The 13,372-nt window shown below is 37.2% G+C and overlaps 1 protein-coding gene across 13 annotated transcripts in view; it reads left to right on the top strand.

Moving 5' to 3' along the window:
* Positions 1-13,372, top strand: part of baz2ba (bromodomain adjacent to zinc finger domain, 2Ba) — a 182,842-nt gene that overhangs the window by 151,305 nt on the left and 18,165 nt on the right. For 4 of the 13 annotated variants that reach the window (XM_062997697.1, XM_062997693.1, XM_062997699.1 and 1 more), the window contains 5 exons: positions 201-266; positions 2,573-2,617; positions 2,870-2,896; positions 11,076-11,141; positions 11,427-11,567. In XM_062997697.1, the coding sequence (XP_062853767.1) occupies positions 201-266; positions 2,573-2,617; positions 2,870-2,896; positions 11,076-11,141; positions 11,427-11,567 (345 nt within the window). Of the gene's footprint in view, positions 1-200; positions 267-2,572; positions 2,618-2,869; positions 2,903-11,075; positions 11,142-11,426; positions 11,568-13,372 lie in introns of all 13 variants that reach the window. The other 9 variants (XM_062997698.1, XM_062997695.1, XM_062997696.1 and 6 more) reach the window with 4 other exon arrangements.

Raw genomic sequence — 13,372 nt, 5'->3', positions numbered from 1 at the left:
CCATCGGTCCCTGCGGGTCTGTGTGTACCTAATAGCACAGAATCTTTTGTATGGGGTTAAAATGAGCTGAATTCACTAACACACAGTGATTAGAACAGTAAAAGCACTTGGTTTAAATAAGGCATGCTGCTAGGGTGGCATGTTTCATTTGGGCTTTTCGTCTTCCCTCGGTGTGACTTGAACCTGTTTTGCTTTGGCAGGCAAAGAGGAAGAAGCGGGAGGAGGCCGCCAATGCCAAAATTTTAGAGGCAGAGAAGCGCTTAAAGGTCAGTGTGTGTTTAAATCTTAAACCCAGGGAAGGACATCCACAACCATCCACCTCAGACACACCCTTTTACTGTGCTTTTTTAAATAAATAGTTAATAAAAATTAATTGGGTCCAGCTTCCTCGTAATCGCTGGATGCATTGCAGTACACAGTCCATGGCGGTCCCTCTGCTATTCCCCTCTCCACTCTTAGACATAGCCAATCATGTCTGCATGTAGATGACTGACCAGCCGATAGCACTTCTGGGGATTCAAACCCTGGATTCCAACATAGAGGGCTAGTGTAATTTATTGTTGTGCCATTTGAGCACCCTTCTTCAAAGCCCAGAAGTTTTTTAGTTTGGTTATCCTCCTATAGTTTTACACTGGGCATACACCCTAAACAGGGTGCCCTACATTGCAAGGTAATACACATTAAACAAAGAGGCTGTTTTCAGCAGCTAATTCAGGAGAACTATAAGAGAAAACCGGAGTTTCTGATGGAAACTCATAGGGACACCGGGGAAGCATGCCAATCTCCACACAGACAGTGACTAGGGATGAAAACTGAACCCTGCGTTGCTGCGTGACCCCACTTAATAAGCCAAGCACTATGCCACCTTTAATCATTTCTTTTCAAAGGATGAGATAAATTGCACAGCTGCAATTCAGCACCAGACTCCTCAATCATCATATTACTAGATACTAATATACACTGAATAGCCGAAAGTATGTGGATGACCCTTTTTATTATTAAGTTCAGGTGAGTTCAGCCACACCCATTGCTAACAGGTGCACAAAATCAATGACATCAAATGAATTTAATGCTTTAAAATTGTGCCACAACAGTCTGAGGAAGGCTCTTGCTTCTTCCAGCATAAAGACATGGGATCAGCCCCGGTTCTGGACTGCTTTGCTTGGGGGGGCAGTAAAACCTAATGAGGGGGCATGTTGATAGTCATGTTTTTGAAGCCAGAAATATATTCAAGGCTTGATTTGTGCATGAATGATGACAGCCAAGCTATTGATACTGGCTTAAAGTGATGTATGAGGTAAAGAAATAAAAATGCATGTTTTCGAACTTAAACTTAAAACCCAATGATTAAAAAATACATGTTCATTATGTAAATGGAGAAAAAAGATTATCTAATTGTATTTCATTTTAATACGCCCCCTTAATTAAATTGCCATTACTAATAGAACAACTCTATTTCTTGAAAGGCTTTAATACAAATTTAAGTCAAAGCTGACAAATGTACCTACACACAGACTGAGAATATTCAAACGTGGAAATAGGAATGAGTGAGAATATTTATATTATTGGGAAATTAAAATATAAAGAAAACAAAAGAATACTAATTCTGTAAAAAAAAAGTGTTTACCAGTATACCTGCCTCTCGCTCACACTAACAGAACATATACTGCCGAACTGAACTGTTTGGGGCGCTCTGCCGATTTTTATATGACTCAAAGAGCCAATCAGGAATAAGCAAGGAAATATCTTCACACTGTAAAACAAAATGCATTTTTGTGATTGGTTCAGAGATAATTTTAAAAATAGCCGTTGCTTGCATTGTGCTTGGGGGGGCAAAGACACAATTTGGGGGGGCAATGCCCCCCTCAGCCCCCCCCTAGCGCCGGCCCTGCATGGGATGATGAGCTCTGAGTTGTAGCCTGCACAGAGCCCTGACCTCAACCTCAATGAACACTGTTGGGATGAATTTAAGATCTGATTGCTAGCCAGCTCTTCATGTTTCACCTCCAACATCTTGTGTAAAGCCTTTTCAGGATATTATACCTGCTCGGATGTGGTTTGCATGTGCTTTTTTGGCAGTTAATGGTATTTGAAATGTGCATTAGAAACAGTGTTTAAATGGGTGCATTTAGTCTTTAAAATAGTGTATAGGTGGAAATGTGTGTAAATTGTTTTATTTTCTTTCATTTCGATTTCATCAACCACTTTATCCTAGTCTGGTTTCATCTGGAATCATTAGGCTCAACACTCTAAACAGGGCACCACTCCATTGCAGGGATTAACCATCCCCCTTCAAAGACTTGGCCAGACGATAGCACCACTGAGATTCTAACCTGGATCTCAGCAGTGGTGGGCTAGCGTAATAGACCGCTGGCTGCACCACCCATATGTATTTCCCATAACCCTCTAGATAAAATAGACTGGAAGTTTTTTTTTCTGGATGATGATTGTATTTCTGCTCTCTCTTTTATTTTGTATTTTAATATTGCAAAATTATTCACTCTTATTTGCATATTTAAGCTTCACCTGTTTGTCTATGAGAGGTTCACTGAGCCTGTTTTTGTGTTTGTAGGAGAGAGAGATGAGGCGACAGCAGGCGGTTATCCTTAAGCACCAGGTTTGTAATGCCTAGGATACACATAATTAAATACTCATTATTATACTGCACATAGACGAGTATTGTTCTTGTAGAGAAATACTCACACAGTGTTAGCTAAAGCTTTCTTATTTCTCTCTGGTTAAATGTTCATGCTATTGGGAGTGGGCTATTCTCTCATTTTGGGCTTCTCTTTTTTTGTTTGATATTTTCTGATGACGCTGTGTGTGTTTTTTTTCTGTCTTATAATACTGTGCCAACTCTTTCTCTCAGGAGTTGGAGAGGCATAGACTAGATATGGTATGGGTATGTTTAATCTTCTGTACATCTAACACTCGCATCGTGATACTTTGGTTGTGATATGGTTGTCATAGCAGCACATTTTTTGTAAGTGTAGCACTGGCTGCTGTCATTACTACATTCTCCTCTGCATGGCTTTTCCAGCGGCAAAAACAACCAACAAAAACGCAGTGCATCATCCACAGGTGCTCTGTGTGTATCTGTGAGAATAAGCTGGCTTTGATGCACTGGGCCTTGTCCTCTCAGTTTGTGCAATTGTGTGTATGTGTGTGCTTGTGGTCGTCTGTAAGTCTGAAATGCTTGCCGAGCATCCACTTTTATTGATCAAAGAGTTAATGCTGTTGTAACCAAACCTTTCATTTTTCACACATCTACATGCAGTCGGAAACTAAAGTTTACATACATTTTTGAGGCACCAAAAGTATGTGGACACCTCTACTAATGATTTTAGGAGTTTAGTTTTAACCCACCCATTATTTGCATGTGTAGAAAATCAATCATATAAATAAATGACATGCCTCCGTTTGTGGCTGTATAGGGAAGACCTCTTCAAGCAAGGTCCATAAAACATTCCTTTACAGGTCTAGGGTGGATAAATTCCATTCTTCTGTACCCCATTAAACACCTTCAGTCTGTAACATTCACTCCAATCTACAAGCCAGGTCTTCTTGTCCAGCATCAGTGTCTGACCTTACAGATTTCCACAGTCACAAATCCAAAATGATTTTGAGTTGGGATGTCCAACAAGCTCATGGTTAGGTGTCCCACATACTGTCATGTCAGTCTTGAGATTTAAGTGGTTGATGCAGCTGTTCTTTTTCTGCGTCTGGATGGTCAGCTGTGCTGGAACATGGGTATCACTATACACCGTTCAGCAAGCATTATCTAGCCATGGAGTCCAGATGTTACCATCCCTGTTCCAGCAGCTTTTTTATTCTTGATATATTCTTGAAATATATCAGATCATACAGACAAACTTTACATTGATAATGACCAGTTGTAGCCAATTCTAATCACTATCAAGACATAACAAGGTTATGCCACAAGCTTAAATGACAACATTTCTTTGGTGCCAAATTAAAGATCCATCATAATGTAAGAAAACTCAAATCTTTCAGTCAGAGATAAAGAAACAGTTGCAGAAATTATTGAAATCTTAAAGACTGCTTTTGACACGCATGTACCCTAAAGTGTATGTAAATGCTCGACTTAAGTTGTACCATGAACTCAACATTCATTAAGGTTGTATTTTTATCATGATTGTGGTTAGTGATTGTGAGTGTGTGTTTGGTGGAGTCTTGATCCAGATAGTGTGCTTGTGCTATGACATCAGTACCTGTGACATCAGTATTTGAGAACATCATTGCACGTTTCTGCCTGTGGTTTATCCATGATTGGGTCCGATATTAACGTACTGCATTACAGGAGCGCTTCAGCGTTTTCAACCTGATCTCATCTTCAGCCTAAACATTACATCCATATACATCTCATTCCAAAACCACAGGCATTAATACTGAGCAGGGCACTATTCTGGGAAGGTTTTTTACTAGATTATGGATACAGTCTATTATGCTAGAACCTCACCGCTAAGACTCGATCCAGAATGCCTGCTTGGACACTCTACAGAACTGAAGACTTTACTGAGGCAGTGACACAAGGGTAGAGGGATTCTTCAGTATAGCAGATGCCTTTGTGCAAATTTATTGCTCTGTGTAGGAGTCTGCTGCTGACTGGTTAAAAGAAGAGACTAACGGCTTTACACACTTTGGAGGGGGCATGTGCTAGTCTGGGCTTGACAGTGCAGTTGGGGTAAATTTGAAATGCCGGATGAGACACAGGTGTCTGTGTAGGCTAGTGAAAGTCTTTCACAACAAACTCAATTAAGCAATTTTATTATGAGCTTTGCTTTCATGCATGACGGCATTATCATGCTAAAACAGAAAGGGGGTTTACTAAACCTAAATTCTCCTGAACGTCATTGCTGTATCTACAGGCTAAAGACAAGTTGCAGTTCCATCACTCAAACTAAGAGCCAAACAATAAGCACAGCTCCACACCAATATGCCTTTATTACCAGACTTGCTTTTCTCTGGCATCCTTCATCAGACTGCCAGTTAGTAAATTGGGATATATTTGATAAAGAACCGGCCTTATGTTCAATGCTGGCGTGCCTTACACCACTCCACTTAATGCATGACACTGTGCATGGTGATTTTAGGCTTGTGTGTGACTACTCACCTAGTACATTTATAAAGGTCCTGATTAGTACTTACTTTTAGTGGCATTGTTTTTAGTGATACCAAATCATTGGGATTATTACATCATGGTCTTGGGCAAATGTGTAACCATGAATTTGTAATGGCTGAAGAAAAATAAACATTAAGTTATTGCACAGTAATTATATTTACACAATATAAAAACATAACAGTAAATTTAAATATTCAAATAGGGCATGTCCAGGACTGAATTTAAACACTAGCTTCCTCTGCATGTTTGTTTGTTTATTAGGATTTTAACGTCATGCTCTACACTTTTGGTTACATTCATGACAGGAACAGTAGTCACTCATTACACAAGGTTCATCAGTTCACACAAGCTTATGTTGAACACAGTCATGGACAACTTAGCATCTCCAATTTACCTCACTTGCATGTCATTGGACTGTGGAAGGAAACCGGAGCACCCAGAGTAAACCCACGCAGACACGGGGAGAACAGCCTCCCCTGCATGTTAATATACAAGTGTTTGTTTATATCAAATAGTCTTATTTATGACTACTTGCGAAATGGTTAATAAAATTACCACTCAATTTCATATTTTATTTATGCGTATAAAATCAGCTATATAAATAAATGGCATGCCTCCATTTGTGGCTGTATGGGGAAGGCCTTTTTTGACCGGGTTGGGGTGGATAAATTTGTTAACCCCATTAAGCACCTTTGATATGATTTGGAACATTAATTCCAAGCTACGAGCCAGGTCTTCTTGTTCATCATCAGTGACCTTACAGCTTTCCACAGTCACACTCCAAAATAATTTTGAGTTGGAATATTTGTAAATTTAGGAATGCATTTTTTGGCAATATAATTTCACCAATAACCGACCATCATTAGTCGACGATTAACTGATAGCCGTGAAGTTTATAGCGTCCTTTCAAAGTATAAAACACACCACAAAATTTCATATCAACATGGCACACATGCTTTATTGATGTATAAAATGTAAACAGCGTAACGTATTAAACATAGCAGTAATGTAGAACAGTAAGAGGAACATAAACACAGTGAGCAGGACCAGTTCAGCTGTTAGAATGTACATTTTAAATGGACTTTTAAAACAGTTCATTACAAGCGCTAACATGCTAATTATAATGACTAGAGATTCAGTCTGTATATTAAAGCTCTTCTTGACAACAGTAGTGTAGTTATTATAAAATGATAAGTAGAGTTTTACCTTAATTCTGGAGGACGGTACAAAAGTCCATTTTAAAAATAAAATAAAAGTTACACACAGATCCGAACGTGCAGTCATTCAGTCTCCGGACTCCACTGACAAACTGGTCTCACCTTTTGTAATTTTAACGTGTAACAGCTATGACTTTATTATTTAAATAATATAAATACATAAAGTTTACCTGTTTGGATTAGACTCTCCAAATGCAGTTTGTAATCGGTGTTAGTGCATTTGCATGGGTAAGTATGAGTTTTAGTAAGAATTAGTGTTCTTAGTCTTTTTAACCGACACTGTGACTTTTTTGTCGGTTAACCTGCTAATCATGGACATCCCTAATATTCTTTATTTCAGTATTTCATAGTCAGTTACTTCAGTCTTCATCTTCCTTATTTTTACACATACAGTGTTTAATCACTGTCATTTTTTATAAATGTGTGAAAACAACAACTGTAGCCTAAAACAAAATAGCAAAAACAAAGTTTATATACAGTAGTGTTCAAAAAAATAGCAGTGATTTAAAAAAAAGCGAATAAAGCACAAAATCATTATAATAACTTGTATTTCCATAAATGCAAATGCACTGAAAATACTACACTTTCAATTCTAAATCAAAACATTAACAACATTTAGCCAGTTTGTGTTCATCCTTTACAGAAAGTTAAAAAAAAATAATATTAGGCTGTTCAAAAAAATAGCAGTGCCAGCATTTTTCTTTAAAAACTCAAAAAATTATCTATAACATGAAAAAATGTTTGAGGTTTCACTTTACTTTAAATTACTGAACTAATATTCAGTGGCATAACAATTGTTTCCGAGATCTGTGTTGCATGGAGTCTACCAACTTCTGGCACCTCTGAACAGGTATTCCAGTCCAGGATGATTAGACTACATTCCACAGTTCTTCTGCAATTTTGGGTTTTGCCTCAAAAAAACGCATTTCAGATGTCAGAACACAAGTTCTCTATGGGATTGAAGTCAGGGGATTGGGCTGGTCACTCTATTACCTCAATCTTGTTTGTCTGTAACCAAGATGTTTTGGGTCATTGTCATGTTGAATCACCCATTTTAAGGACATTTCTTCTTCGACAAGGGGCAACATGATCTCCTCAAGTATTCTGATTAGGGCTGTCGAAGTTAACGCGATAATAACGCATTAACGCGATTTCAATTTAACGCGATTAAAAATAATAGTGCCGTTAACGCAAATTCTAGTTAATGTTGAGACTTGACTGGTAGAACTACAACGCTCGGTTACATTATGTTAACATTATGTTAAAACAAACGTTTTAATGTCGGACTTGCCACCGTTTTTCATTTGCGGTTTGTTATCATAATGTAACCGAGCGTTGTAGTGATGCACTTATAAAGAAATAAATACACGCTATATTCACAAGTTGTCGGGAGCAGAACACTTTTATTAACTTATTCTGTTAAGGTACCAAATACCGGAAAGCTGAGTCAAGCACGTTAGTCCATGCACTATGGAAGCCCCAAAGGGTCAAAACACACTCACTTCGTGTAGAAACGGCCATCAAACCAGTGTCACAATACAACCACAGAAAAGTCTGTTACAATAACTATGCCTTATCCCACCTAAAGCACCGCTGATCTACAATGTTTGCTGATGGAGAAATTCTAAACTACAATCTGACATTTACTGGCTAGTATGTGAGTGAATAAAACTCCCTTACAGTTTTCTCTTGTCCCAGCAGTTTTTAACATCAGTACATTTAGCATAAAATGTGTTCACCATTTTAATTGTAACATTTCACATAAAAATCCTTGTTTTCTATAACATTTACACAGATTTTTTTTAATGCGAGTAATCGCGATTAACTATATGAAATTCTGAGATTAATCGCGATTAAAAATTGTAATCGTTTGACAGCCCTAATTCTGATATATTTAAACTGATCCATGATCCCTCGTATGTGATAAATAGGCGTAACACTATGGTATGTAAAACATCCCCATATCATCATTTTTTACCACCATGCTTTACTCTCTTCACAGTGTACTTTGGCTTGAATTCAGTGCTCGAGGGTCGTCTGACATACTGTCTATGGCCACTAGACCCAAAAAGAACAATTTTGCTTTCACCAGTGCACAAAATGTTGAGCCATTTCTCTTTGGACCAGTCAATGTGTTCCTTGGCAAATTTGAACCCATTCAGGAAATGTCTTTTTCTTAACAACGGGACTTTCCAAGGAGTTCTTGCTGGTAAATTGGCTTCACTTAATCATCTTCTGTACTCACTGGTAACTTCAGATGTTCCTAATTCTTTCTGGAGGTGATTATTGGCTGAGTATTTGCCATTTTGGCTATTCTTTGATCCTTTTGAACAGTAGTTCCACGCTTCCTTCTGCGTCTTTCAGGTTTTGGTTGTCACTTTAAGGCATTTTAGCTGAGCAGCCAATAATTTGCTGCACTTCTCTGTATGTTTTTTCCCTCTACAATCAACTTTTTAATCAAAGTACACGTCTGGAACAACCCATTTTACCCAGTATTTCAGAAGGAAATGTGCTATGACCAAGCTGTGCAAGATTTGCCACCCTTCTACCTTAAATAAGGGCCAAATTTGACACCCGTTCTTCTGCAGAATGAATGATTTCACCAATTAAACTCCTCACTGCTATTATTTTGAACAACCCCCTTTCAATCAATGCTTCAATTACTCAGAATGAGCGGCATGCATGTCCTAATTGTTGGTTTTGTTTTGTTTTCAATACTCTACTACACTTTCAAGTAAATTACTTGCTATGTAGAAATATCACATCTACTAAAAACTCATCAGGTTAATGGTGTTGGACTGCTATTTTTTTTAACACCACTGTAGGCTACTAGGTGCATATTAAGATATTTTTAAACACTCCTGCACAATGTAATAGATGTAACAGATAATAATTTTTTAAGGTATTATAGCGCAGTATCATATAAATAAGTTCATGATAAAATAATGACACCCTGTTATAATTATGCAAGGCATGTAAGAAAACCTACTGAACCAGCATTAATTCAGCATCTATATGCAAGTCTGAGGCACACAGATACTGGCACCAAGAATTTAAAAATAAATGTTATTTTAGGCTGTGAACTGTCAGCTACTGTATATAAAATTTAAACAGATATAAAAATAACATTCAGAAAGTCCTGCCATTAATGACACATAGACCATATGTGTAAATCATTTTGTATTCATGGACATGTGCTTATTGACGTCCTTTTGTAAAAGCCAAGATTAATATGCCCTTGCCCCACTTTCTGACTATAATGACATCGACTCTATAACAGAATATATACGATATAACAGAAAAAGGATTTCCTCAAGATTTTGTAGTGTCTGTGGGAATTTGTGACCATTCAGTCGAAGGAGCATTGCTGAGGTCAGGGGTTGATGTTGGATGACAAAGTCTGGCTCACAGTAACCAATTCTTTTCAAAGCTGTTTAGTAGGGTTGAGATCAAGGCTCTTTGCAGTTTATTGGCGTTCTACCACTCTCGTCAGGCCACAGTCATACTGGAACAGTAAAGGAATTACTCAAAACTGTTGTCACAAAGATTCTTGTAGAATCTAACATCAAGATTCTTGATGTTAGCAGGGACTAAAAAAAAAAAAATTATTTTGGTCTTTTTTGAGGCAATCGGGCCAAAGACATTTGTCTAGTTGGCCTATACATATATCCAGTTTAACATGGTGCCCGAGTGGGTAGCACTGTCGCCTCACAGCAAGAAGGTCCTGGGTTCGATCCCAAGGTGGGGCGGCCCAGGTCCTTTCTGTGTGGAGACCGGGTGCTCCGGTTTCCTCCCACAGTCCAAAGACATGCAAGTGAGGTGAATTGGAGATACTAAATTGTTCATGTGTTCGATATAACCTTGTGAACTGATGAACCTTGTATAATGAGTAACTACCGTTCCTGTCATGAATGTAACCAAAGTGTAAAACATGACGTTAAAATCCTAATAAACAAACAAACATATATCCAGTTATATGTATAATACCCTCGTAACCCATGGCAACATTGCATTGTATTTATACAGTTAAACTATATAGTTTGTGCATCACTGACCCAACAAACACAACCAACTGCTATTCTGTATGTTTTATTAAATAGTATTGCATTGCTAACATACAAGCTTCCATATTTGTATCATCAGATTGGGGAAGGCCCTTTTCTGTTCTGTCATGCCTGCAGTGTGACAGTAGGTTTAGACTTTCAGTACAAATGAGTTTTGTGCAAACAACGATTTAGTTTTTAATTAGTGCAGGAAAATTGTGTTAAAATTACTGTCGCTGGTAATTGCACTTATACTTCAGAAGCAGTGGCTGGAGATTAGATTAGGCAGTGTACACTAGATTTGAGGTAGCCTTAAAGCTTTTAAATGCAAAATAAATGTGCTCTTTTGCTTTTTTTTTTAACAGCAATCAAATAGCGCTAAGCTAACAGCAGATGCACTGACTACTTCCCCTCTCTGCTGACCCGCTCACCATACCTGTCGCTTTTCCTTTCATTACACTCTGCTGTAACACTTTACATGACTGCCCCATCCTGGCCATGTCATTATGAATGAGTGAATGTGAGGATGTGTGTATGTGTGTCTTCCTCAAGCTGAACAACATGCTACACCACGCTAATCTGTGTCATCGTCTTGTCTCCTTTTTTTTTTACTTTGTGCGCTTTTTTTCCTGCATGCATCCTAAAATGATGATGGTGATGTTCTCATTTCAGGAGAGGGAGAGGAGAAGACAGCACATAATGCTGATGAAGGCTGTGGAGGCCCGCAAAAAAGCTGAGGTATGCACATTAAAGTAAAAAATAACTGCTCTGTCAGTGCTCTCCATGCTTCCCATTAAATGTAAAATATTCTACAACATCTCTTCGATCATTTTAGCTTTTTATTTTGTTAATCTTATTGGAATGAGCTAATGTACGGTGCAGCATCCCGAACACTGCTGCAATCTAGGAAGTGCCTGGAAATCTGCTGTAGTCATGTCAGCATACTGCGGTTTGGCTGACTCTTTAATGCTTTCTCCTTCACTCTCTTACTTTCTTTTGCTGATCTTTTTTTGTCTCTCTTAGGAGCGTGAGCGCCTCAAGCAAGAGAAGCGGGATGAGAAGCGCCTGAACAAGGAGCGGAAGCTGGAGCTGCGCCGTCTTGAGCTGGAAATGCTCCGTGAGATGAAAAGACCCAATGAGGACATGTGTTTAACTGATCACAAGGTAACCTTGCTTGCCCCGCTGCATCCCAAATCCCACAAGAGTGCAGGGCCAAGTCCTCTGGGGTCTAAATTACTATCCACACAAATCTAAATTTAACCCAGGACATCACCTACTCACCCATTCGCTCACTTACACCAGGGGCAGGTTTAAACAGCCTATTCCCATTCTGTATGTATTTGGAGGGTGGAAAGAAACTAGAGCTGACAATTTAAAAGAGCTAGCAATATTCTGGTATATGTTTTATTGATACATTTTGTTTATTTTTGTTTATTTTTATGATAGTTTATATTTAAATTAAAAATAAAGTAATACCATAATTTAGCTGTAAGTTTTTGCATGAGAAGAATAGGTAAAAATTCCACAGGAGAGGTGGCAGAATATTAAATAATTAAAAACATTTAGGAGAAATCTCTATGTATGGCAAGGCCAGAAACCACAAGCGTTGTTGCCGCTGCATCAAGAAATGTAATCTGAAGCTGTTACACAAAGAGAAAGCCATACAAGGCTGTCTATCTATCTAATCTAATCCAATCTAATCTATCTAGCAATATATCTAGCTATCTATCTAATTCGTTTGATATATTACATGACCATAACATTTCTAATAATAATAATTTTATCAATAATATATATATATATATATATATATATATATATATATATATATATATATATATATATATATACTAGGGCTGTCACACGTTTAAAAATTTTAATCGAGATTAATCGCGATTAAAGAACAAAATTAATCTAGATTAATCTCGATTAAAATTTTTAATCGTGTGACAGCCCTAAATATATATGTATTCATCTCAATTAATCGCAAACTAATAATTAAGCAAAATTTGAACAGTTATGCACATTGTTATTGCAAGAACGTGTTTACCAATAAAACATTCATAAAATATGATAAAATTATTAAATCTAAATTAATTGTAGAAAGCACATTATCTGACAAAAGTGAGGATCTTTTCCTGTTCATGACCCTGACACTGAAAACAGGTGCACCAACCATAATGTTTTGATCTAATATAAGGCATCAATAAAGCATCAAAACACAGATATGATTATTTCATAGATCTATTAAGAAAACCCTTTAATACTGTGTTTGTGCAGAAAGAATACTAGGAAATACTGTTCTACATTACCATTTAAACATCTATAAATACCTGAAACAGTCAAGTTAGCAGACATTATCTATAAGTAATTGACTGTAGCTATATAAAAAAAGTGTTAATTAAAACAGTCCATGTAAACGCTTAGTCCATATAAATATCAGATACGAATGTGTTTTTAGAAAACATCAACAAATATAAATCATGTTTATAACCATGTGATAGAATAAGCTGAATAAACTGTAGAGAAGAAACATCACACAGAGTTTCACGTCTTACCGGAGGGGGAGGAGGCGGAGCTACGCGGTTTTGATGGACAGCTCTAGCAGCCAATGGAAATACTCGTTACAAAGCTTGCGTGATTTCATTCATCTTTTCATTAACACGTAAAAAAAGTGAAAAGCGCTAAAAGTAGTTTATAATCGGACAGTTCATGCGCTTTACATCCTAATTCATCTGAAATAAAGTTAATTACCACTGAGACACACATGTATATGCCAAATAAAAATAGTTAGATTAAAAATTTTAATCTTGATTAATTTTTTTAATCGCGATTAAAATTTTAACGCGTTAATCGCGTTAATTAACGCGATTAACGACAGCCCTAATATATACATATATATATATATATATATATATATATATATATATATATATATATATATATATTATATTAATAGTTATTTTATT

This window comes from Trichomycterus rosablanca, chromosome 6 (assembly GCF_030014385.1).
Source record: "Trichomycterus rosablanca isolate fTriRos1 chromosome 6, fTriRos1.hap1, whole genome shotgun sequence".
Lineage (NCBI taxonomy): Eukaryota > Metazoa > Chordata > Actinopteri > Siluriformes > Trichomycteridae > Trichomycterus > Trichomycterus rosablanca.
This window is presented reverse-complemented; position numbering and strand designations above follow the sequence as displayed.